This window comes from Oenanthe melanoleuca, chromosome 2, assembly GCF_029582105.1.
Source record: "Oenanthe melanoleuca isolate GR-GAL-2019-014 chromosome 2, OMel1.0, whole genome shotgun sequence".
In the NCBI taxonomy this organism is placed as follows: Eukaryota; Metazoa; Chordata; class Aves; order Passeriformes; family Muscicapidae; genus Oenanthe; species Oenanthe melanoleuca.
Genome location: NC_079335.1, coordinates 130023069 through 130048355, shown reverse-complemented (window position 1 = coordinate 130048355; position 25287 = coordinate 130023069). Strand labels below are relative to the sequence as shown.

Sequence of the window (25287 nt, the reverse complement as noted above, 5' to 3'; positions counted from 1 at the left end):
CCACAAAGCTGATCACAGGGCTGGAGCACCTCTCTCATTAACACAGGCTGAGAGACTTGGGGTTGTTCAGCCTGGAGAAGAGAAGGCTCCAGAAAAACCCTATATAGACTTTCCACACTTAACTGATAAGAAAGATGGAGAGAGACTTTTGTCAAGCCTGTAGTGAGAGAACACAAGGAAATGGTTTTAAATTGAAAGAGAATGGATTAATATTGCATATAAGGAAGAAGTTTTTCATGGTGATGCTGGTGAGTCACTAGAATAAACTGTCAAGATAAATTGTGAATTGTTCATTGGAAGTGCTCAAGGTCTGGTTGGATGGGGCTTTGTGCAATGTTGCATCTACTGCAAGATGCTCCTGCTCATGTCAGTGGGGGCTCACAAAGTAATCTTTAAAGGTCCCTTCCAACCCAAATCATTCTATGAATAAAGACCACTGGAAAAGTGTTTCCTTGCTGAAGGGTGAGTGAATCTGTGCTATGCTGGGAGCTCAGTGCTGCTTCTCCATCTCTGTGGTGTTCTGTCTCTGTGAATGTTTGAAAGAACAAGAAAAACTTTACAAAGCAGAAAGAAATGATGACATGATATTCCAGGAATGAAGAGAATTTTTTTTTCAGTATTCTCTACTTTTCTCTAAAATTTGAAGAGCTTCATTAGCAACTTCTGTCCCCATCTCTTCGCAGGACTGGATCAATTTTTCAGATGTACTGAATACTCATAAATCCATTACATCTTATTCAGTCTGCTCTGGCTCAAATCTAATGGTTTTGAGGATATTCAGTACATCAGAAAACCAAGCCAAATATTTAGACAGGAAATCAAGCCACTCCATAAATTCCTCAACTTGAGGCAGTTACTGTAGTTACATATCTATGCTAATTCAACCCAATGTACTTGGAGGGATTAACAAACCTTGATTTTATCTTATATCTAAATGGTGTCAAATTTAAGGCTCCAGAGATTAAATGAATAAAAATGTATCCCAGGTGCACTCATTTACAGTTCTTAAGTCTTTTCTTACAAGCTAGTGAATTACAGGGGTGAGTAACATTTCTGGGGTTAATTTTTTTTTCACCAGGAATTAACCAACCACCAAAAATTGAATGCAACATGCAAGGACTTGGAATGGCTTTTTTCAAACATATGAGGCAGTCTTGAGAAGGCTCTGCCTCAAAAAAAGTACATTAAACCCTGGGCATTGCTTATTTAACATTTTCCACTGATGCATGGTGAGTCTGAACAATATTATCAGAAAGCAGCTTTATCAGCAATGAGATAGTCTCCTGGCAAATCTGTTTGTGAGCTTCCTTTGAGGCACATGTCACTTGATGTCAGAATAGAAGCTACTATTGTTGCTGCCTCGTTGAGTTAGAGTTCTGGAAACTGTCATTTCAGTGCAGCACCCGCTGTACTGACTGCATTTTGAAGACCTTAATTTAGTAGCATGGTGATAATTCCCAGTTGCCATTAAAACATTGGAGCAGATTTGATTTGCTGTGCTGTTTATGCCATCTGTCAACACGGCTATTTTATAACAACTTCATTTCAAGTGATGACCAAACCCAGCTCCGAGGAAAGCAATAATAAAGATGTTCTAGGAAATGAAAATAGGGACGTTTATGAAATGCAAGGGATTTCAGGATTTGTGTGGAACTCTGTACTGGTTCAGGGAGGAAAAGGAGAGTGAATGTCTTCACACATATAGCAATGATGACTTGGCAATGGTAACAAGAAAGCTGACAGAATCCTTCCAGTGAACTGTATGGAGCCAGAAAGGAGCTGGAGATCCCATCCTATCTGCCAAATGCCATTTACCTATATTTGGCAGAGAATATTTGAATGACAAAAAGTGTCCATGCAGTGCAGGACATGAAATGCTTTGCTCCTTTTCTTAAAGAGAGTTCAGTGAGGATTAATGATGATGATGGTGATGATGATAATAATAATAATAAATGAGATAACCTGAATACAGAAAATTCATCAAGGTTTAACCTGTAAAAGCTAGAAACAAAATAGAAAATTATTGGGAAGAAAAGGGGCAAAGTCTGTATGGAAAGACATTTTCACTAGGTCAGCTGTAGTATGACAATCAAGAGCATTGAAATGCACATGTAATTTTAACCAATAATTTCCTGGTACTTTTGGCTCTGTAAGAGCATGTAAAGAACAGATTTTCTGCAAATGAAAGGCATTCCAGAAATTTGAAATGATTTTGTAAATACCATGTAATGAATTAACTCAGTTAAAAGGTTTATTAACTCATCTAAATAAAAGGTTCATCTGGAAAATTAAATAGAAAACTGAAGAGGCAGAACTCTTTCCTAATTTCAACCATTAAGGAAGGACCATCACATTATTAAAAGATTAAGACAGTTGCTAGGATGTTTGAATTATTGGAAGAAGAATTAGAATATTTTAAAGTGGAATTTCTTTCCAAAGTGAGATAGGAAGAAAATAAAACATATAATTTAAAAAAAACCAAACCAAAACTGGAACTCTGTGTCTGTCCAACTGAAAAACAGCTCTAATCATAGAGTGATTTTTGGAGGAAAAAAGTTATCTTTCAGTTCTGTCTGGTTTTGCCACCCTTTACCAGAGAGCAGGCTCCAATTTGGTTCCTTCACCCTTCCAATATTATTTTCTTGCCACACTGTGCTGTCTGGGGAAAGATTGAATTCCTCTTCCTTTGTTATTTACAATTTTCAAATGCAGAACTTAATGACAGCTCAAAGTGCTTATGAAGATCATGTGAAGTGTCACTGGGAGTGACTATGGTGTGCATCTATAAAGAATTTGAATAGCATTTGTGCTTATTACTTATCGCAATGCTTCTAATCATATATCTGAATTTAGCATAAATATGTTTTCTGTATTTATCCTTTACTCAAATATTGCTTAATTAAACTGTACTTCAGAATAGGATGACAATTTGATTAGTCAGAAGAGGATTTGCTCCTATCTTGCTCTTGTAAAGTAAAAATAGCTGACTAGCTGAATACAAGGATTTTAAACTAAAGTCAGCCTGTACTATTTTAATGTTTATGAAGAATTTGAATGTTATGAAGGCATAGTTAATAGTTGATGCAACACTGAATTCCACCATTGTCTTAACATTGTGTGCTGCTCAAAATTTAAAACATTCAGTAATGATAAGGGTGATCAAACTGGAATAAAGTTCAGCAGTCAATCTTCAGCCTGACAATGGTTCCCCAATTTTATGGGGTGGAAAGTTTGGAAAACTATAGGTACATTTTCTCTGTAAAATACTCCTGAAATATCAAATAAACATAGAAGTAAAAGATGTTAAAACCCAAGCTGCTATTTTACAGAAAATGACTGAACATGCATAAGCCTCAATATTTGTAATTCTGACACAACATTTGAATAGGCAGTAGGAAATAAAGACTCCCACAGGGAATTCTTTCTGTTGAAAGAGGTTAAGAATAAAAGTAGGATAAAAGAAGCAAGTTTTATTTTCAATTCCACTGGAAAGAAAAAGATCAAATTGTGGTTAAAGAGAGACTTGGCAGAGTTCTGATTAAAGAAGAATAGGAGGATATTTTCTATAAACTTAATGTCAGTTACAACAATAAAGGAAACATGCTGAAAAGCAGATAAAGAAAAAAAAAATATGCTTTTGCTAAAGGCTCTGCTTTGAACAGTTAGAAGGAAAAAGATAGTGTAAGAGGAGGACCCTAGAGTCAAATTTATGAGATTATGGTACCAGAATTTCCAACAGAATCAGCAGAAATTTATATCAAATTTGTTCTCTGGGAAGGAGCCACACTGAGATTAGCCCCTCATACTGGATTACAGTCTTCACTGCTTTGTGTGCATTTGTACCTGAAAAAAGTGGGTATAAATAGTTAATAGCAAGAGAAGTTAGCAGAGAATTCTGATTTGTTGGCACTGCTGCCTGTTTGGCATACAAGTAATTTCTCAGGGTTTGAGGCAAAGAGCTCTGCAGTATTCCTGGATGTGTTTTACATTCTGGTTAGAGATCCTAACAAGCACAATTTAGCCCTTCTTTCTAACATGATTCTCTGAACTATTTTTTATCTTTGAATATTGAGCTGACACTGACAATACATCAGAAGTACAGTTAGTGTTGCCTACCCATTCATTTAGTCTCGTTTTGAAAATTAAAATACGAAAGTTGCCTTTGGAGAAAATATTTCTTTTTCCACTTTAGAGATAAGAAAACAGAACATAGGAGACATGAAATGATCAGCTGAAATAACATAGAATTTGTAACAGAACCTAGAATTTAGCCCAGATTTTCTGAAAACCAGATAAGCATGCACTATTTCACAGCTTCTGTGTTTCCCATTGTACTCACAGACATATGAATGGTAGAAGTGGGAATTAAATTGAAAAACATCAAGTCTCAGGTGGTGTGTACCAAGGCACAGATCTCATTCACATATTGCCCATTTTCTCTCTTTTATTCAGATACTTTAGCTGGAATTTTACACCTTTAAAAAAACTCACAGTGATAACATTAACAACTAGTAGAGTCCTGGTGACAGGATAAAAATGACCTGGTGCCTGGAGATGGTGTGAAATAGGGCTGTTCACCTGTCTGTCACCACACATGACCCCCTGGTAATCACACAGTGCACACCATGGCTGAGTCAGTACCAGTGGGCATCAGCATCTGAGCTGCTAGCAAAAGAATTGCAGCAAAGGTCTGGTCAGTGCTGGGTTACTGCTCCTGTTATATCTCATTCACAACTTTACAAAGTGTAAGAATGCAAAGCAAGAAAGAACTATGGCAGGCAAAGGAGGCATAGAGTGCTAAACTCATCCTGCATAATCCAACATTTACATGCTGGTAAAGATATGTGAATTAGGGCTAAGAAAAACACCTCCTGTTAAAACTCTTCAGATAGAGAGCAAAACAAGGAAGGACAGAGATCATCTTGTAATTGGTTATGTTCAAAGCAACTTAAAGTTCAGAAAGTTATTTGTTTCCCAAAGAAGTATCTTAATTGTGCCTCATTTTTTATTCTGAAAGTGAGTCCAATTTTGAAGTCAACATTGAGGAGAAACAGCCATCAAAAGAGATTACAGAAGAATTACAGAACAGTAGTGACTCATCTGTTTCTTAATTAATGGTACATATTGCTATTTGTTGTGATAGCCAGTTATTTCATTCATACATTATGATAATGCAAATAGAGTTGGAAGAGTTAATAGCTCTGAATGGAGGGGGAACTAAAGGTGACATTTAAGGAAGAATACTGATAAAATTTTATTTATTTCCCTGAAGTTTGGAACATCTTCTACAAGGACATGTTAGAAAGTCCCCCAGATTAAGTGACTGGAAATATTGAGAACTATATATGCTATAAAAAATCTGAAGACTATGTTGGAAATGGAGAAGTTTTCTTTAGTAGGTCCTAATCTCAGATAACCCAAAATTTATGAAGAGACATATGAATTTCAGATTTGTTTAAATATTTTTTGATAACATTACATAGGAATATGTGTTCAACAACATGTAAAATTTAAAACATGCTAAAAAAAGAGACTTTTCATTAATGGTACTTCGTTATAAAATGATATTTAGGAGGCTATGAGGCAAATATGATCTCAATGATGCTCAGTTTATACTGAGTGCAACCAAAAGAGGTTAGCAATTTTGGAAAGCAATTAAGACAATTGTGATCATTTTGTCTATACTAGTACAATAAACATGCTCAGAAATGTTCTCTGGCACTGAAGACTGCTGGCACACAATGGTCTATGCCTGAACAAGCAAACTCTCTCAACCTTGAAAAGGAGGAGGCTGCACATAAACAGCCAGCTGGGAATGACCCTTGGAAGTTAGTCCAACTGTTCTGGACAGTGCTCCTGGGCATGGACTGAAATCACACCAGGAAATATCACAACTGCTTTAGTGGAACCTACAATTGCTCTACAGTGCCCAGGAAGCTTCCCAGGCTGTGTTTAATTTGCAATACTATGTAAAAAGATAGTTTGTCTGAGAAGATGAACTATTCTTGTAAAAGTGACTGGGGCTACCATTCTGTATTATATTTCAATGAAACACAAGAAAAAGAAAATCTGATAAAGTGCAAAAACTTTCCGTTAAAAAATCTTGGTTGATTCCATTAAAAACTACTTGACTTATTTCTTTATTTCATCTGGTTTTAGTCAGTCCCCTTGAAATGAGAACAAAGGAAATTAAGAGTGATCATAAAAAATTTGGTGGAAAATTGATTTCTCCATTGTAATACAGTGGGTTGGATGCTTATATGAAAGGAAAAAAAATCTAATGCTTCCAAAAGTGAGATTAATATCCATCCTAAAAATTATCCTAGAATCAGATGTGATAATCTGGGCTGCCGGTTTCCACAGATGTGTCCTGAGTTTTGACATTCCTGAATCGCCTTGTTCTCAGTTTCTCTTGTTTAACTTTTTTTTTTTTTTTTTTTTTAACATTTAGAATAAGGAAATAAGGGGATCAGTTGAGAAAATCATTATCTAGGCCAATAATTTAGGCTACAATAGGTAGGTAGTATCTGGCTTCTGAAATATAGTCTCATGAATATTCAAATATTTGATAAAAGGTACCCAGCAAGGAATTTATTGGAATATACCATTCCTGACTATCAAGGAGGGTGTTTGGAACCACAAATTAAGTTCATCTCAGACATGAAAGGAAAGAAATGTGGTACCTTGTTCCTCACTGAATTATTCTACTGAGAGAGTCTACGTGACAGAGTGAATCTACTGCACAATCATTATTTTTACTAATCCATTTACAAATCTTTTCTATAACTGAACTTATGTGAAAAATCATCCTAAATTCATAAAACTTGGGTTGGCCAAATTTGTGCATTTTCTAATACATAATTTTTGGGACAGAAAAAAAATGTCCAATTTGTTCTTCTGTTGTAAGCAGTATACTTGATTTATTTCAGGCCATTGGAAGAGAAGATATTGTGCAAAATAGCAGTAGCACTGCTCTATGTACAGCAGTGCATAAAAGCATTGCAAAATGAGAAATTATGGATAAGGGAACTACCCTGTTACAGTACTATCCTATCCTTTTTTGATTACAAATTCATTTAGGACTAGAAAAACTAATTTGTTTATTCAGGAGCAGCTTACTGACATATTTGGCTCAGAAACTGCTGTTGTGGGGCTTAAGCTCCACAGCTCTTGAGAAACTAAGAACTTCCTTATTTTAGGGTTTTTTTCCCTTTAACTTTCATATTACAACTTTGAAGTTCTAACATGTTCAAAGTCAAAACATATATCCTGCCATATTTGGTTAGAGTAGGGACCATGAACTATTTTAGAATCCACTGTTTTCATTAGTGGAAGATGGTCAGCTCAGTTATGACTCTTTCAGTAGCACAGGAATAGTAATTAGCACAAAATAGTATTAAGAACTATACATGACAGCCAACAGAGAGAGAAGAGGATAAAAATATCTGGAGTTTAGCAAATAAAGATAACACTTGCAAATTAATGTTAGTTAGGTTAAGGAAAATGTAGCAAATTTCAGAGGTGTGAAAAAGATAGAAATTGGGACTTTACCCACAACATGAAATTGAAGTAACAGCCTGAGTGTCATGAAGATAACCTAAGCAGAGTAGAAACGATGCTGTAGACATGATGTTAAATTATCTCATTGTTTTTTGGTACAAAACATGACAGTGAGACAACCAATAAGAAGTTTGTGACACCAGCTGCATTCCTCTGTCTTTGAACATGGGTTCACACAGCAGTGGTTCCCACCTGAAGATGTCAAAAGCTTCCCAAAGCTCTTTCTCTGAATGCAGGTAAAGTAGGTACAGGTTTTGCCTTATGTGGTAACCTCTCTCTCTCAGTAATTTTTAAGCAGACTTGTGTCTAAGTAATCAACCTAGCTTTTCTATTTTTTCTCATTTGTGTTTTGTATTCCTCTATTCATCACGTACCTGCATTTCACATTTCACATATCATGAAAATTATCATACTAACCACTTTGTATTACAATTTATTTAATGCAGTGTTGCTAAGCATTTTAATTTGTTATCAGAAAAGTCTGTTTTATTTGAAATTTAAATTTGAATGTCCCTTGCATTCTTTGCATTATACAATTAAAGCCCAAATGTTATGGTAGATGGCCACTTGAGGCATTTATTTGGGAATCAGAAAGTATAATGTCTTGTGTAGGGACACAGGAGAAAGAGACAGCCTATCACACACAGAATGATGACTAGAAACCTGAGTCAAGTTTCATATAATGTCTAGCATATGTATAAATTGAATCATAAGGCATCGTGGAACCCTTTCATGGGTGAGTGTCACCTTTCTGCAATCAAACAGGAATTTGTTTGAATTAAAACACAGCTATTAATGTAAGAAATGAACAGATGAAAATTAAACCAAACTGAAAAGACTTTTGGGCTGGAATGTGACTGAATGTGGCATAGTTCTGCCAGAAAAAAACCAAAGTTTAATCCCAGAGTAAATGCCTCTCTAATAGAGCATGCTAATACTCACTGGAATGGCTATCACACTCAGGATAAACAAACAATGAGGAATTAAGTCTGTACTAAGCTCTCTTGTGATTGGAAAGATTTATTACTGGCACAGAAAGTGCAGCACTAGATAGAAAGGGTTCATCAAAGACTGAGGTGGGCTTTGTCATATTGCTCTAGTGCAATAAATGAAGAATAAAATGTTACTAGTATTTAAAAGAATTTCAAAAGAAGTTTCTACAGAAAAGAATTGCACTACTACTTATTTTTCTAGTGTTTTGTCATTATGGTGTCATAGGTGTATCTGTGAATTTAAACATGGAAATAAAATACAGATGTTGTCATCTTCTTCCCAAATTAATCAGCAAAATTAAGTATTATCCAAGGTAGATATAACAGGTGGAAGTCTTCTACCCCTCCTCTCAATGAGATTTAAGTGTTTAATTGTCCTCTGTATTTTTGATAACTACTTATTGCATTTATTAAAAAAATCCCCTTAGGAATGTCATATATTTGGTAATAGTCAGTACTTTACATGAAGGTGTTAGAACAGCCCAGGCAGTAGTCCTTTCCATATTAACTGTGATATCTTTGTCCAAGCTGTGCTGCAAAACTGGATATCACAGAAACCTGAACAGAAGATAATGAGCAGTCTCTAAACTCCAGAAGACACAGCAACAACTGTGGCAAAGGATGTTAACCTGAACATCCAGTTAGTGAAAACAATCTCACATTTTGAAAGGCAAATGATACTGTAAGAAGCAGGTATATAGAATATTAATAGTGTGAGCAAGGTGTCTTAAATTAATCACTGTGTTTACATCTAGATTAAGAATCCTCAAAATGCTTCCCCCATCTTCACGTCCAGGGTTTCATAGAAAATATTTTAACAGAAATACTAGGATTTCAGACGAATGAGAATTGTAGCTATCTTCTGCTCCTTTTCTAGAAATAATTTAAAGTTCTATAACCCAGCCCTGAAATTTTTAAAAATCTGCATCAACTATGAGCATAACAGTTGTCCTCATGCTGTTCTGAGTTATTCAGGGAAACAAAGCAAGGTACACATATGTGTTACTAATGCTGCAGCTGCAGGAAAACTGCTATTTCCTGTATGAAAGCAGGATTCAAATTCACTTAGTTGGATATCAAATCTATTAATGTTAGGATCAGGAGAATTTTATGGAGCTGCTGAGAACATCAGTGAGTACACTGCAGAAGAATGTGGGGAGAAAAGAAAGGAGAATGAATAGTCTGGTCTTGCACTGACTTGTACTAAGCCCCTGAGAGCTTTTGCATGTTCACTAAGTTTCTGCTCAGAGACTTTTAGAGCTTTTTAGGTTTACTAGTGTTAATCATAGGAATTATTCCAGACAATTTCTGCTTGAGGGAATTAGAGAAATTCCACAATAATTCAACTCACTCCAGCTACTATCAAATTCCACCAACTTACAAAAAATGTAGAAAGGCTAGTAATCTGTTAATTTATCCATGAGAGCTTCTCAGTGAATGGCAGTGGCTGCAGATTAATTTTCAATAAAAACATGTTGTGTGCTGAGGATCACCTATGTTCCTTAACAGTACTCTTCAATGTATATTTTACTGCTATGTACCTCTTTACCACTATTTTTAAGTGTAACTACAGGCACTGAAGTTAACACTTTCTTATAAACAGAACTGCCATCCCTCTTGAGAATATCTATTACTAGAATCTTGTGAGGCTTTTTTCATCAAACAATACCATCACTGAGCTCATTCTGGTTTGAGAAAATGCTTTGTTCCTTCAACACTTTTGTGCCAGTCTCTTTTCTTGCTTTAGTCCCATCAGGCTTGCCATGCATACAAAATTCTTAATTATTGAATGCTAATTTCCTAACAGTTTCTTGCAGTGCATGAGGGCAAATTAACTTGTCAAATTAAAAGCAGGCACCTTAAAAAGTATTCGAAGAAGTTGGGTGTGGAGCAATATTTTGCTCAATAAAGTATAGATCTACTCACTGTATTGCTCCTATCAGTAATGGATCAGGGCTGACAAATTTACACATTCATTCTTGATACATTTGTTGTACTTGATTAAAAAGATCAATTGCTATCTCTACAACTTTTAAAATAAAAGGAAAATACGTTGCATTTTAGAGCAAACTCTGACAAAGGGCCATACTTTCTGATTCTCAGGTCTGCAATATGATTGCTTCATAATTGGAAAAGAAACCATATACATATTAGAAAAACAGTACTGCCATTACATTTCATTTATCACAGGGTAAATTTGACCTAAGTCTGATTGTTACCACCCATGTGTTAAGACTCTTCACAGAAAACCCCTCCAACAAACATCCACAATCTGGGCATGTTTCTTTTGCTGCGTCTGAAGCAGGGGAATGATCAGCAAATTCATTAAGTCAGACCCACTGACAGCACGGAATATATTTAACAGAATGCACTATATTTTAAACCTCTAGCCCTTCAAAAGCACCTAAAATGAGATTTCCCTTGTAAATTGAATATGAAACTATTACACTGATTGGATTATATACACTCCCTCTGGAGGTTTATTTAATCCATAGAAATGCCTTTTTTAAAATGTTTGTTTGTTTGTTTGTATTTCAATGGCTGAGATACTGTGACCAATTTTATAATAACAGCACACTACTGTCAGTTAAATAGTGTTTGAATAAAAAAACCAGCCTAAGTATAAACCAGCCATTTTTTAATTTGCAACTATGAAATATTCCTGAAGCAATAAAAAAAACCACAAAACCTTAAAATTTCAAGTAGTTAAAATGAGGAAGTATTTAAAAGTCAGCATTTTGAACCAACCTTGAGGCTTGATGATGGAGTGATTAGTGGAGAAGTGGAGAAGGGAAGGTCAGTGGATGTCACCTATCTGGAATTCTGTAAGGACTCAGGCACAGCACCCACAACACCCCTCTCTAAACTGGAGGGGCACAGATTTGGTGGTTGGATGGTGCAGTGGATGAGGAGCTGGTGAAATTGGTGACAAGAGATCCCTCAGAGGTCTGCACTGGGACCAGTCTGCTCAACATCTTCATCAATGACACAGACTGGGACTGAGTGACCCTCAGCAGGTTTGCAGATGACACCAAGCTGAGTGGTGTGGTTTGCCTTTCCCTGCTCTCCAGTGGAATCTACAACCCTTGCTGTGGTGTCAGCTACCCAATAAAAGCTGAGGACAACATAGATATCAAACAGTAAGCTGTGTGTTTCTTATTTGGATTTAATGATTTTATTTTGTAAATCCAGAGTTTTCTCTAGTCAGAATTTTATGGTTTTATAAATTCTGTAGGGAAGCTGCTTTGCTCAGCTGATAAATATTTTAGGTTACATAAGACTGTTACTTATAAATACTAAAATATTTGAGTCAACATTTTTTAAAATGAAAACAGGTCCTGTCATTTGGGATATACAGAAAAACATAATATTTTTCTTCAACCTGATACTAAAAATTTCTAGACATAAACTCATATTTGAAAGTAACTAAACATGTTTCCAATTTCCTTCTAAAGGAAGAAGAACAAACAAGACATTTCAAACTTATCCAGAAGTTCAGAAGACAAGTAATAGGAATTCTTTTTTATCTCCATTACCATAAGGGCACTATGGAAAAATGCCACTTCATATTTCAATGTGTTTTCTTAAAAAATGCAGGTGCCTAAAGAGTCTCCCTTCCCTGCTTTCCAGCTAATCAGCATGGAATGCAAAACAACTTGCTTCTTTATTACCTGCTTAGATGGGAATGGTGATTATCATAACAAAAGATTAGAAGTGTCAAGCCTTAAATCTCATTATTGCTACTATTCCCAGACACATTTCTGATTTTTCACTTTGCTCAGAGCACATTCCATAAACCCCAGCTATAACCTGTTCATTTACACAACTAGTGCTATTGTGGGAACACAGGATTAAGCAATGAAATAAAATGGGATTCTTTCTTTTTTTTAAGCTCAGGATTGCTTTGAGATTATAAGAAGCTTTGGGAGCTGTGTGTACACACAAGGGCAGTATGACTCCCTAAAGTGCATGGAGTGTCCTGGCTCATCACTGCACTCAGTCCTGGAATCTGGACAGTTTTTCAGGGCACTTTTCAAACTGGGGATTTGCACTTATGGGCCAATACCATAAACTGGTATGATTGCAAACCACATTATTCAAAGCATACTCTGGAAAACAGAGGCTCTTAAGGATAAGAGTGCAAAATCTCCCTTCTTTTCAGAGCCAGGGAAGTGCCCAGCAGGGCTGCCTGGAAAGCAGTGCCAGGAGCTAATCCTGAGTCCCCAGGCTCACACACCTCCCCATCTGATGGGCCATTCTTTCTTCAGGGCTGACTTGTCTCCAGAGGATCAATGTTCACTTATCTCCTGTGCCTCTGGGGCTCTCTGATCACTGACAGACTGCCGTGCCAGGCAGGGTCACCCCTGCTGAGTAGAGAAGTTTCAAAGGGCTCCCATGGGGAAGGGATTTCACTGCTGATCCCTGCCTTAGACTCATCTGAAGACTTTTACTTGTACAAAGTGTTGGACCCTTAGAGATATTTTGGTTGTGGGTATTTAAGTCCAGAATTTGGTAAAAATCTGCTTTTAGTACTGCTCTCCTATTCTATGTAATTTCCCTTGAAAACCTAAGTGATTGTGCCAGCAAAGCATCCTTGTGGATCTAGCAGTTAAGCTTTTGGGTGCCCTAGGCATAAAGCAGACAGTTTTGAGGATTAAAAAGAGGATTAAAAATTTGAATATATATACCAACAGTGACAGCTGAGTAAAGCTATCATCTAAACTGTTTACAGCTCCTGTCCTTAGTACAGCAGTCCAGCTCCCTATCTTCAGTGCTGGGGTGATGGTACCACACCAAACCTGACTGATGTTGCAGGTATGGGAAATGCTTTTATCCTTTATTGATGGAGGGAAGCATAAGACACTCACAGCCTGAGTCTCCAGCATGCACAGATTGCAAGAATGTGCTCTTTGTCTGATTGTTTCTGAACACACTGAAATATCAGTTTCATTTCACTGCCCAAATCTAAGACTTTTCTGAAATTTATAAAAATAAAAACATCAATATCTAGAGAATCTTTATTTATTGGACAATCAACTTCAAATATTTTCAAGGGAACTCACTATTTCAGTATATGCAAGCAAGTCTTACAAACTGAAGCTATAAAACAACAGCAATGTGGTCTTAAAGCTTCCAAAAACTTTCCTAGAAAATGACATCTCTAATGAGCAGGCTATACCAAGTGCCTAGGGTATATAAACATTTTCAGATGCATAAGAAGATGATATAAACAGATCTAGCATTAATAAATTCTCCCAATTTTTACATGTCAGGAAGTCAGAGATAATTGGAAAATGATCCACATTTTAGCCACTGGGGACCACCATGGGACAGATGCTAAAGTGTTTCAGGCAGTTTACAGACATGGATACTTGTGAGGGAGAAAGTTAGAATAATATCTTAGCTTACATGTTTATAGTTAATCTCCTTTTGAAGAGTTTTACTTGTGAAGCAGTTATGAAATATATGTAGCTCCAAAAGAAATTAGCTCCTAGGGGGAACCTCCATCTGCTGAAGTCAAAGGAAAATGAAGTGTCTTTGCTTCAGTCATGATAGTTGTGTGACACACATCATATTGGATTTCAGAGTGGATAGTTTGATGACCCCTTATGAAAGCACTCATGGTGATTTAAGATTGTAGAGAATCCAGGAATAGAGGATTCAGAATTCAGTCACATCCAAAATGAACTTGTCTCTCCAACCACTGCAGAGCTTGCACAGCAGCTGGGCTGAAGTTACAGGCAGGAAACAACCCACTGCTGTAGGATAAAGCTGTTTTCATTCCAGCACAGATTGCCCACATGGGGGAGTAAAGGTTTTCTGCAACTGTCCCACTGGTCAGTTTTCCTTTTGCAGTTAGAGGTTTGAGATCAAGTTTTGGGGTTTCCTCCCCTCCCCCACCAAATCTATACTTTGCTGTGTGAATGATTCAATATGTGGATTAAATCCAATGTTCCTGGCAGTAATGTTTCTCTGGCTAAATGGGGTAATAAGTTCCTGAGAAAAAAGGTTGTGTTTCCCAATGGATATGTGTAGGTTTGTCACATGGAAGTCTGTCTGCTGGAGAATATCTCACTTTAGAGCACCAACATACAACTGTGGCACCACAGTAAGAACATCTCTGTGTGCTCCAGGCAGATCTGACCCTCCCTCCCTCTCAGTGCCCTCAGAAGCAAACAGGCATTGTCCCTCTGCAGAAATCGGAGTTCTAGGTCAGTCAGGAGATCATTGAGACATTGGAAACCTGTCACTACCAGTTCAAAGCCTTCTTCAGGCTTTTGCAACAAAGGCTAATTGGCTTCCCCACTCTGGGATTTGGCTACAGACAAGAGAGGCAGTTTTGGTTCCTCATCTCTTGGACCAGTGTGTCCAGTCAGATTTCACATTACTCAGGCATTGCTCCTAAGTATTCCTCCTACTTCAAAAAAACTTACGAGCACACATTTGAAAGTAGACTGCAAATATTAATTTCTTTGTCCTCTAGGCACTTCTGAAATGTCTAAGTTAATACTTCATGGAATGCTTTGCCCTTGTTTTTTCAGGCTGATTTTATCCTACTGCAGCAGAGCAATGTTATCATAACAGGAGATAAAAGTCTCCACTGATTTACAAGGCTGGTGAGTGAAGAGCAGTAACACACAGAAGAAGCTGAAGGACTGTGAGATATGAATTAACAACTTTCCATCCTTTATGATTTTTAACCAGGCCATTAGATTTTCTTGTTGAGGAAAAGCTTCTTTATAGCAGAACGTTTTAACACAGCATATTTATTTTGGAGGGGAACAAACTCACAATGTGGTACTGAAGAAAATGATTCTGAGAATCATTTTGATTTTGAACCAGACATTGCCACTGAGAATGGAATAAGATTTTTTATTTTGTATCTCTTGAAAATGAATATACTTTCTAAGAAAGTGCAAGGTAAAAGAAGACAGGCACTAGACAGAAGTCCAGAGAGAGTATGCAGAACTGGGAGAAAATTTTCAAAGCTGATACAGAATGATTCCTCATCACAATAATCCTGCAGTGTAACCAGATAAATATCTAGTTTTCACATTTTGTAAAGCAAGTTGCCTCTTTTCACAAAATATTTAAGCATTCATTATTTCAGATTTCTTTCTCCATGAGATGAAATAATTGAAATTGCTTATTTCAGAAACTGGAGAAGAGTGGCCAGGAAAGACAACAAGACCTGAAGCCATGTTCCCAGAGGAAACAGCAAGCTAACAGATTAGATGTAAAATCTTGTATAAGGTGTTCTGGGGACTGGGTCACAGCCTCTGTGGTCAAGTCCTAGATGGACAAAGTCACAAAGAAATGGGTCTGATCTCACAGCTGGCCCTTCTTTGAGTGGCAGGTTAGTCTAGATGACCTTTTCCATTCTGAGTTATTTTATGACTCTATACACAATTCTCCATTTGCTAAAACCTGAATGAATGTTTTTCATCTTGACAGATTAAAGTTGTATGGTATGATTTCTTTTTAACTACTGAAATTCTCATGTGGAAGCATTTTCTTAGCTGCCTTTCCAGTATCCATCCTTTTCCTAAGAAACTCTCTCCAGTTCCTGCTTTTGCTGGTAGCCAATGTCCAAGGTAACCTGCATGAAGTGACAGTCTCACTACCAGCAGTAATGGCCTAATTAAAAGCAATAAAATACTCAGTCTACCTGCTGCATCTTGTCAAAAGCACAACCACTCTGCAGAGTGGAGACAGCTGCTTCTGGGAAACAGTGCAGGACTGCTCACAGTAGGCTCATCTTTGATCTCCACAGGCAAAACAAAAAGCAAGGTTTTCTTCATTCAAACTTCAACTGAACAGAAACAGATGTGCTCAGGCTGTGTATTTTTCAGCAGTAAATTACAACTTGCCAGTTGTGAGGGGACAGCCACAAATGCTCCTAAATGAGCAGAAGGAAACACTGTGGCTACATGCCTGGTTCTGCTCCTGCTAAAGGTGAAGGAGAAAACTTGGTTCTCTACAGTGAATATGTGCCTCAGTGAGCAAAACAGAGTTTTCAGCAATTTCAGAACTCAGGAAATTCAGGTGTTCAGAAACTACAGAGAAACAAAATGGATCTTAAGGTTTGCCTGTTCTTCATGAAAGGTCTGGGTTTTACAATGTGACTGAGTTTATCCAAACAAAAATGAGAACACTGCCACAGGCCTTGCTCAAACCAAAGCCAGCAGAAACTGAAGCATCCATTGATGGGAGGAGAATGGAGCAATGCTCAAAGAATGGAATCAGCTAAGACAACAAAGAACTGTTCAACTTGCTTGGAACAGTAGTCTAATAGTATTATAACTCTTGAATATATTTGGTATGTTTTCTATTACTTGATTTGTCTTAGGTGTAATTCCACTAAAAAGGTTTTTGCAAGACAAATGGGGAACAGAGTTACTTTTTAAGTGAGTTACTACAGGAGTTGCTTAAGAAAACATAAAAATGAGCCAAATTTCCTAAATCTATGCTGTGTTCTTCAGCTATTTACCAGTTCTTTCACATGATATCAAAATATTGTACTATTTTAAAATGTTAATTACCTTTTCTTGTCTCAGTATACATCCATTTAACACAGAGTACTTCTAAACCTAATCACTAGAGCTGAAGAGAACAGCAACAATAAATATCCATTATGATACTGCATTTTGTTTCAGACAACTGGCACTAAATTAATCAAAAAGGTCAGTGAAGGTCAGTGAGTGAAAAGCTTTTTGAAAAGCTGCAGTTGCAGCTTTTTTCCCATTTTGCTGGCTGTGCTTCAGCTGCTGCACAGCCTAAATCACTCCTGCCATGGACTTGACTGTCCTGGTCCATGTGTCACTGAGAGCTGAGGAGACCCAACTCACCCACCAAGTGTAATGACAGCTTAAAAAGGAAAGTACTCTGACTGTTTGGATGAGTTGGTCTCCCTGCTGTTAACAAGGAAGTTTTTACAATTACATTAACACCTTGCATCCATGGGGTTAAATTATTTTCAATAAAGCTGATGATATAGGGAGAAAATATAATTTTTGTTATGATATCTTCGTCTTTTTCTACTTCAAAAAGATTTTAAAGTATGACTACTCTTCCCTAACTGTTAAAGTGAAATATGACAATGATGTGTTGTGAGTGATCACAATTGAGATTCTGTTCATGTGAATGCATTTATATAAACCCAAATACAACAACTTTTAATGCTGAATAACCTGTAGGCAATGGTTTTGGATAACCTTTGAGCACATCTGCATACCCACATACAAAAGAGAAAAGGAATTATTTTCCCTACCTTTGGAGTTTGCTGCACCAGCTGCAATTGAAACCAATTTGGGCAGTGACACAGGGACCACAGCTGGTAAACTGGAGACAAGCTGGGATGTAGATTAACACAAATTATTACATTAGTCTCATATATATTTCACATAAAAAGCACAAAAGAAGAACACATCTTCTGATAATATATATTTAGGAAGTCAACAGGTTCACACATGTCTAAAGCAAGACCCTGAACCCAGCCTATTCCAATGCTTTGCACAATGGCATACACAAAAGTACATTTCATCTGTGGTATTCCATTTTATTACATTTGTAAATGTATTCCTACTTCCACATCTGTTATTCAGCTTCATTCCTAAAATTTAATCTTTTTGCTTAATATTAAGTACTTCCCTAAATCTCTTTCTTCCCTGGCTCCACTGTTCTTTGGTGTTGCTAACATTCAGACATAAACAGATAATAAGACTGAGAGAAAAATGTGCAAGAACAATAAGTGGATTAAAAAAAAAAAAAAAGAAAATAGACATTTCTACTCTTTTTACAGTAGTACACCTGGCATTTTAAACCTTGAGATTTTTAAGCAATGTAGTTTTACCCTGGAAAAAAGAGCCAGATGAACTGCAAGATATTTGGAGCCATTTGTTTGGGGATGTGCCTTTCTGATGTGATGCACAGCACACAGAAGAATTCATGTTTGCATTGCAAGTATGAAAACTCTTAAAACTCTTCTTTTTTTTTTTTTTTTTTTTTTTTTGTTTCTTGAGGAAACACATTTAAAGGCAATATAATCCTTCTTCTGAAAAAATGAACTGGAAAATGCATCATCCATATGGGAATCCAGGAGAGGATAAATGAATCTGTTTATGATTCCAAGCCCACAGATAAAACAAAATATTTGAAATTGTGTATGTGTTGCTGGGAGGGAGAGGGAGATAGATGCTTTCTAGATCTGGCTCCTGCTTATGTAATGTTTTACTTACTTGGAAGAGGTATCATTTCAACAGCTGAGAGATTGGTAATCTTTGACATCTGTAGCTCCACCCTGTGGTATTCATAAATTGTTCTTCTGCGGACATCTAATGGGAAAGGAAAAAAAAAAGAAATAACATTTTCGTGTTTTTCAGTCTTTAGGTTGTGAAAAACAGTGGATGTAATGAATGCACACTGCTCCTCAGGTACACATATGGCAATATTTTTTCTCAAGAATATGTTTTTAACTTTGAATATCACAAAGTAACATGTAAAGATAGATAGAGAATTTTTTAGTGGAGAAACCCTCAGAGATGACAGAAAAGGTACTTCTCCTGGCAAAGAATTATGAAAATGCTGAGTATGCTCTCAAGCATCTTAATCATTGATTTAGGCAGAACATTTAGAGAGTATACTGTCAGACATTTTAGGGTGTATTTCAAATGCTTGCTTTCCTAAGACATTTTTCTCAGCTTTCAGACTTGAGAGAAACGCTTTGTATGCTCACTTTGTCAGTTCTTGCCAAGATGTGCAAACAAAACTGATTTCATTGCTTAATCAGATTTGTTAGCTACAAGATGGCTCACATATAAGTGCACTAGAATATATTTTCATATTATAACATTATATTAAAGAAGACAATCTTCCTAAACAGCTCTTATGCATAATCTATACACAGGCTGACTGCAGCTGAGTTTCTCAAAGCAGAAATTCAATATAGTCAATGTACTGTTCTAAAGGGCTTTGAACTCACAAGCAACTGTAAGACCCAAGCACAAGATAAACATGAAAAAATCACACACTACTTCCCAGAACAATATCCTATAATGTGTTCCAAAATTTACAGATTTTATACATACAATTGCAATACAGACTGGCAGGCTTGTATATTTGAAAGTACAACCTACAACACCAATCTGACACAAAATTGACAGATTTTCTGCTGGTTTCAGATTTATGTTCTTTTTGAAGGCCTGCTAAACTAACTGAAATCAGAGCTAAATACAATCACTGACCCTCTGCAATCATTCCAGAGAGGAATTCAGGGTTCCATACAAAGGGATAACTGGTTGCCCATGCCAATGACAAGTCTGAGTCCACATGTGACAAAAGAAAAGAGACTTGTAGACAGCCACAAACTCAGTCTTTGGAGGTCTTCTAAGCTGCCAGTCCCTAATGGATTAGGGCACACTTTGTTTCTTGAGGAAGCTTTTCTGCCTGTCTTACCTCATCAGCTCTCAGGGACAAGTAGGCAGTGTCTCACTTTCAGACAATAATATTTCTGTTTAGCTCCAAATCAGCACCATTGCCAACCACTTCTTGCAATTTATTTGAAGCTTTGCTGTGACTTCATCCTTCCTGGTAGCAGAATTCTCTTTCAGTATGAAATGAACCTGTAATTGAACTAGTTTTATGTCTTACCTACAAAGTCATTCTGACTAGTTAAAAGACAGATAAGGGAGGTGCCAAAGTTTACCCCAATAAATGTCTTAGCCACGTTCTTCAGACCTATTGGACAAAAAGAGTTTTCAAGACCAAGCTAATTGTATGCTGGGATAGGGGAAATCTCTTGCCAGCTGCAGGGGTTTATGCTCACAGGATGGTCAGTCCCCTATCAGATTGATTGTATAATCAAATCTTTGAAATGAGCTCCTGCCAGTGCTGAAAGCTGTAATTTGTTTCCACAAAAATTGTTAACATTCCATTTAAAAAAAAAAAAAAAAAGGCAAGTGAATACATAAATTCAAATGCTAGGTGTTGACACACTTTATTTGAACTGCCCCTCATCAGCACTGGTACAGACTAGCATACCATAATCCTGTTAAGGCTGAACCTTTCCTAACAGGCTCCTTACAGGGCTTACAAGAAATAAGGAGCTTCTGGCTTTCCAAAGACTCAGTAAGAATCAGAGATTTGGGGCACAGGGACTTTTACCTCACCCAGTGCATGAAATTTCTGAAAAACACTACTTTTAAGAGAATTAAGTGTGTTATATATATGTAAAAATTTCTAATCCTGCAAATTTCAGCATGGCTGTTGATTCCATTAAATCCCACTGCCTGACAGACTCAAATTTGATCTTTTTCTTCAGAAAGATGACTGTGTCACCCACAGGTGGAGAATTTGCATATGAGGCATTTATCTAATGTAAGAAACTTTAGCATAGAGAGATATTTATACAATCACCTTCTAACATCTTTCTATATACTTGCAGACAGGTGATTGGAAACATGAACATTTAAATTTACCTGCCTGACCAAGCTAGAAAAACATGCAGGCCTAGATTATTTTGAAACTTTGACTTAAACATGCCATGCTTAGATCCTCAAAATGCACTTTTCTCTCCATATTTTGAATTGTGAGCCAGTTTTCCTTAACAGAATTGGTTAAAAAACTCAACAAGATAAACAGAAAAATGAATACACTTCCCCCATGCTTTCCCCCTAACGTCTTCACACATTTCTTCAAACCAGGACAGATGTTGCATTTCCTCAGATGTAATTTATTCTTTGCCTTGTGCTGTCTATTTAGCTCTTTAACAAAAAAGTACTGGTACAGAATCACAAAGAACTTATGAGTCCTTGTATATCTCAGTAGAAATCTTAACATGACAAGAACTAGTGAAATAATTTGATGCAGTAACATAAATATTTAAGCATCATATGCAGGTATTTTGCTAAAAAGAAATGTTACATCAAGTCTAGCAGGGAAGGGAGGAAAGCAAAAGGACTTTGTATGCTTTTGAAGTACCATTCCTGGTTCTGAATTTCAGAAAATATGTGTATATTCTTTTCCTGAATATTTCATGAAAATATTTTAAATTTCTACAAGTCTGGGTTTCTCACACACAATTTTTAACTACATGACATAACTTTTAATATATTTTCTAGTAATGGACTATATTTTTTTTATGCTTGGTTTAATTTAGTATTGTTCAGAATGTTTTTTTGTTTGTTTTCATGGCATGAACTTCTGCTATCTTTGAACACAGGCCAAAGGTGCAGTCCCAGCAGAAAAATCTGAAGAAAACACCAGCTACTTGAGGTTAGCACAAGTTCCTCATTGACTGGGAGAGATAAGGTGGGGGTCAGAAGGCCATTTGAAAGAACCTTTTCAATGGATTGGTAAATTATAGATGAGCAAGATTCTGCTGTGACAAAATAATTCTATGTAGTTTTATCACAGGAGTAGTAGACTAAGTAATGGAATTTAAGTATTCTATGAAACAGAACTGCAAGAGTTGACTAAATGTGCTTGACAGGGAGAGTACTCTGGAGAGGGAGCAGTGCCAGGAGAGCACCAATGATTTCTTAACATGTCTGAAGGGTCAGTAGTTCACAACAAACCATTCTAAGTATGTGTCTGAGGGATGCATAATCTCTCTGTATCCTTTCCATGACATAATCACTTTTCCTCATACACCATTCCTCAGCTAAAACCTGCAATACAGTGAAATGTGAAAATACTGGAGAAGCCATTCTGAGTTTTCAAATTATATGTTCACACAAATAAAGACCTTTGTCAATGAAAGATTTCTAGGGAATTTGGATTGGCCATAAACCCAGAAATAACTGCTAAACAAGGCCATATATATTCATACAGCCATACTTTCACTTTTAAGTCTTGCTGGCTGTTAGAGAAAACACAAATGGTAAGAGGGTTCATTTGATTATATAGAAGTCAATTTGAAGTAAACAATTTGTGAAACATATCCAAAAAGCTGCAAGCAATTTGTGGAAAATACAAGGCATAGGGAAGGGAGGGGCACAGCTGATGTGTTATACAGCCACTGACTTTGCTTGACAGGGACCTTATTTAACATCACTGGCTGAATAAAACCTGTCAGCCTGGTATATCTGATTGCTGTCACCACAAAAGGTAAAGAAATCAGAATGTCACAGCCTCTGTTATTTAACAGCATTATACTGCTAAAATTATCAATATTAACTAATTAATTCTTGAGGTACTGACACTGGGATCAAACACCAATGCCTGTAATCAAAACACCTCTACAACTGCTCCACTGAATATAACAAATACCTAAAACTAGATAAAAATTCAGATTTCCTAATTGTATTAATTTTATCATTCTCTTAAAAATTACTAAAAAAATCCTTTTAAACCTGAGAGCTGCACCTCAAAGATATACAATCTGTGAACAAGCAAACCAGTGAAGTAGGCTCTGAAAATATCTTTATGAACAACATACTAAGAGCTGTTCTGCCCCAATGCCCTGTGCCTACCACACATGATTTACTTTGAAACTCTCCATATCCTTCCCCAATACCTGTTGCCAGCTAAGGAGCTCCTAGTTTAGGATCTAGGTGTGACAAACTTGCTTTATTCCCTAATCCCAACATGCACCCAACTGCCTCACTCTGAGATCAATCTGTGGCCAGTTATGAGAATATTTTAAACTTTGATCACCTTGTGCCAATCCTGGGAGTATTATCATGCTACCAAAGATCAACATCCTGCTCCTGAATCAGGTATCTAGTGCAAGGAACCCAGCTGCCTGGATAAACCCTTTGGACCAGCAGACAAGCACACAGGGCTGCAGTATCTGGCTCTGTGGCTCTGTTACACCAGTGTAAAAAAGAATAAATGCTATGATTTTAGAGTGGTAACTCTGTAATCCCATTTTGCACAGAGGTAAATGATAACACTGCCAGCAAAGCAGCAGGAAATCAGACTTTGTGATTTCTCAAGTGGTGCTGCACTTTTATATAATAGATACAAGTGCATAAATGGCCAGTGGTCTTTTACCCTTCAGGAAGGCAATCCTGAGGTCCTTTCAGGAGCTTCTCTGCTGTAAACAAAGTGGTGAGACATCTTGAGCAAACATTTACAACATGCAGAGTTGTCACTTAATTATATGCTTGAGTTACACTACATATTGAGTGACACTAATTGCACTGAAACTGGAATATTACTAACACATAGCTCAGCTACAATTTCATTTCTGTTCAGTCTATTCAACAGTGTTGTTGAATAATTTCACTGTGATTAAATGTTAAGTTGTCAAGGCATGGATTTCCTAAAAGAGCTGCATCTAGCACAGAAGAGGCCAAAACCACAGAGAAGTATGTCTCATTGTGGAGAAAAACCTACTACCCATTATCTCTTGGTGCAAGACTGGAAATTCACTGTGTAGACTCCCTGAATCTGGCACTCTCTCATTTTGCCAGTGGATTTCATGGTTTTGTGGAAAACAAGTACAACTGGGGAAGGCTCTCTGGTGGGGGAAGTGAATTGTAGGAAATGCTTTTTAATTTCTTCTTGCACAACAAAAACTAATTGAAAGACAATAGGGAAGGGCAGGGAAACAAAGAAGAGAAACAGTAACCCTGAAGGAAAGGAAAAGGGAGGGGAAGAAAGATGGTTGTGAAGTTAAAGAGCTCTTGGGAGTCTGCAGAAGTGAGAGCAAAGGACACCATGGGCAAGTGAAAGGAGGACCAAGAACAGAATAACAAGGATGGCAGAGAAATAAACAAAAAAATGAAAAGGAACAGGTTAGAGAAGATGGGCAAGGAACAAAGGTCCTGAAGAAGTGAAGGTGTTTAAAAAAGACTTGCTGGAGGAATGTGTAAAGCTCCCAGCTTTGTCATCACCAGTTGTCTTTCTAGCTGGAAGACATCCATGAAACCTTCTCACTGTGTTTGTTACAAAAGGAAAAAATAATTACAGTGCAAGTGTTCAACCTGTCTGAAGAAGAAGAATCAGGACAGTCACTCTAACTTGCACACCATAAGCAGAGTTCCAGAGCCTGGAACTTCATTTGAATTACCTGGAAGGAGCTAAAACTTTTCCTCTGAAATTAATCAAAAGACTTAAGTTGCCATTTTGCTGTCATATAAATCTCAGAATTATCAGGTTAACCTTAATGTAGATTAGAAATTTACTTCCCTTAACACATTACCATTCATTCCAAAATACCTCTAGAGTATACACAGGCATATCTATATCTAGATATAAAATATAAAATAGTGGCTAATCTGCAATAATACAATTATAAGTGGAAAATAAAGAAATGGTCTATAAGCAAGAAGGAGTAGAAGATCAAGGAAATATATCAAACAAAAAACAGGCATTAAGCCACCTGCCATATCTTAAAAGATAAGGTGAACTACTTTATGTGCCTGTATGCTTTTAGGGGCAGATAAAAGGTGCATTACTGAAAAGTCTTTTTATGAAGAAGTATATTAATAAAAATAGTTATGATATTCTCAAGTTCCTCCACTTAAATAAGTTCTGAAAATCATTCCTTTTAGCTCTTGGCTCTTCAAGAGGATACTTTTCAGCACTCATTAAAATGCACTTTTGAAATGAAATGGCTGATCAAAAAGCATGTTTTTCTCTCCTCAGGACAAAATAGGTTTGCCTGGCTTTTGAACTCACCTTTCAGAAGTATTGAAAAAATTATTACCAATCTTTTGGACAGTACATATGACAACAATGTGATAAATATTTAGCTCTAAATCTTCTGAAATTACTTTAATAAACTAGG

At 36.8% G+C, this 25287-nt stretch overlaps 1 protein-coding gene across 1 annotated transcript in view; it reads right to left on the bottom strand.

Moving 5' to 3' along the window:
• Positions 1 to 25287, bottom strand: part of PLXDC2 (plexin domain containing 2) — a 242195-nt gene that overhangs the window by 32144 nt on the left and 184764 nt on the right. Inside the window, exons 8-9 of the mRNA XM_056483768.1 lie at positions 18791 to 18886; positions 17824 to 17905 (exon numbers count right to left, since the gene is read on the bottom strand). Of these exons, the coding sequence (XP_056339743.1) occupies positions 17824 to 17905; positions 18791 to 18886 (178 nt within the window). The remainder of the gene's footprint in view (positions 1 to 17823; positions 17906 to 18790; positions 18887 to 25287) is intronic.